Source organism: Rhinopithecus bieti, unplaced genomic scaffold, assembly GCF_001698545.2.
Source record: "Rhinopithecus bieti isolate Rb0 unplaced genomic scaffold, ASM169854v2 scaffold_44159, whole genome shotgun sequence".
Classification (NCBI taxonomy): Eukaryota; Metazoa; Chordata; class Mammalia; order Primates; family Cercopithecidae; genus Rhinopithecus; species Rhinopithecus bieti.
In genome coordinates this window covers 2,040,640-2,042,698 of record NW_016818573.1, presented here as the reverse complement: position 1 = coordinate 2,042,698, position 2,059 = coordinate 2,040,640, and the positions used below count along the sequence as shown (strand labels likewise).

Below are 2,059 nucleotides of genomic sequence, written 5' to 3'. Positions count from 1 at the left end.
CAATGGAGGGGCTGAAGGGGCACAGACTGGCCCCCTTTCCTTTCACAGCCCTTCCTAGGAGGGCTTTGGAGCAGCAGATGCCTCAAGGGTGACTATATCTAGGCCAGCTGGTACCACCACATCTGGCGCAAGGATGCCTGGCAGAGAGGACAGGGTCCAAACCCACCAGGCATGTAGCGGGCCCGTCCTCTGTCCTGGCTGGTGCAGCCTGCACCTGGACTGTGCAAAGATTCTGCATGGGCAAGCAGAGGCCCCGAATGGAGGTCAGGGACAGAGCAGAGCGGGGGCCTGATAGAGCCCAGCGGGTCGCGGTGGGGCCTGCAGCCCACACTGCAGTATCCTAACCTCACCGTTAGACTCAAGGCTGCCAGCCCCGCGGTCCTGCAGGGCTTCCTGGTCTTTGCGCCATGTTGGTATTCACCCCACGGCACCCCAGCCATCACTGAGAGGTGTTGTCCCCAGAAGACGCTTAGAGGGGAGATTATTGCCTGTTAGAGGGTGGAGGGGCAGGTGGAGGGGCATGTGAGGATGAGGCTCACCTCCACTGTGGAATATGCAGGGCTCAAGCCCTCTTCCCATGACTGGAGCCCACCACCTACCTTCCCACTCCTCGGCAGGTTGTGAACCAGATGCTGGAGCGGACCAGCAGTGGCGGCTTTGCAGGCAACGACGGCTTCCTCTATGTGTCTCTGCTGTCTGTGCCGCTGGGGGGAGTTGGTAGGTACCTGCCCATTTCCACCCCCAGGAAAGCTTGGTTTTGGTACCCCAGACCGAGGAAGTCCCTTCACTCACTGTTCAACCTTGATCCGGGCCCTGGGACTCTCAAGGCCTCAGTTTCTCTATCTGTACAATGGCTCTGTGAGTGGCCTGGCTCTCTCTGAGCTCCCTGCCAGCTGTGTGCCCCTGGCCAGGGCAGTAGCCTGCTGCTAGGGCTGCATGGGCAGCCTGGCCTCAGGTCCTTGCTCTCTGTGCCCACCTAGGCCACAGCGGGATGGGCCGGTACCACGGCAAGTTCACCTTCGACACCTTCTCCCACCACCGCACCTGCCTGCTCGCCCCCTCGGGCCTGGAGAAGTTAAAGGAGATCCGCTACCCGCCCTATACCGACTGGAACCAGCAGCTGTTACGCTGGGGCATGGGCCCCAAGAGCTGCACCCTCCTGTGAGCGTCCCACCCGCCTCCAACGGGTCACGCAGAGAAACCTGAGTCTAGCCATGACGGGCTTGTGCTCCCAACTCACATTGTTCCTCCAGACCACAGGCTCCCCCAGCCTCAGGTTGCTGGAGCTGTCACATGACTGCATCCTGGCTGCCAGGGTTGCAAAGCAAGGTCTTGCTTCTATCTGAGGGACGCTGTTCGAGAGAGGCCAAGAGACTACAGAACATGCCAAGTAACCTCACTCATCCCACTCTCCCCAATTCTAGCCCTTTGCTCTCTCGGTCAAGGTTGACCAGGCCCAGTCCCAGGGGCAGCGTCACCCTGGAAAATACGGCGCCCTGCCTTCTTAGGGGCAGCAGCACTGAATGGTTGAGAGCGTGGATCCCTCCAGGCCTTTGCTCTGTCCTCTAGGCACACACGCACTTCCGCCTCTGCCCCATCCCAATTGTACCAGCACTGCCTCCCCCAGGGATCCTCTCACATCCCACACTGGTCTCTGCACCACCTCTCTGGTTCACACAGCACCCTGCACTCACCCACAGCAGCTCCATCCACAGAGAAAGCCGGGGTTTGCACCCCTCCACTGCAGAGTGTTGCTGGGACGTGTGGGCAAGTCCCTTGACTTCTCTGAGCCTCAGTTTCCTTATGTGAAAGTTGCTGGAACCAAAATGGAGTCACTTATGTCAAACTCTAATAAAATGGAGTCGGGGGGCCACAAAGAAGCCCTCACACACACATGCCCATAACAGGATTTATCACAAGACACTCCTGCATGTAGACCAGGCATGGGGCATCTCAAAAGCACGTCCTCAAGACTGTAGCATTCCAGATGAACTCCAGACGCTTACCTACCATGGCCGTCTCCACCAGAAAACCATCGCCAACTCCTGCGATCAGCTTG

The 2,059-nt window shown here is 59.0% G+C and overlaps 1 protein-coding gene across 1 annotated transcript in view; it reads left to right on the top strand.

Annotated features, from left to right (window-relative positions):
* Window positions 1-1,165, top strand: part of LOC108518605 (aldehyde dehydrogenase family 3 member B2-like) — a 13,861-nt gene extending 12,696 nt beyond the window's left edge. Inside the window, exons 8-10 of the mRNA XM_017857101.1 lie at window positions 208-311; window positions 618-717; window positions 981-1,165. Coding sequence (XP_017712590.1) covers window positions 208-311; window positions 618-717; window positions 981-1,165 — 389 coding nt within the window. The remainder of the gene's footprint in view (window positions 1-207; window positions 312-617; window positions 718-980) is intronic.
* Window positions 1,166-2,059: the final 894 nt, after the last annotated feature.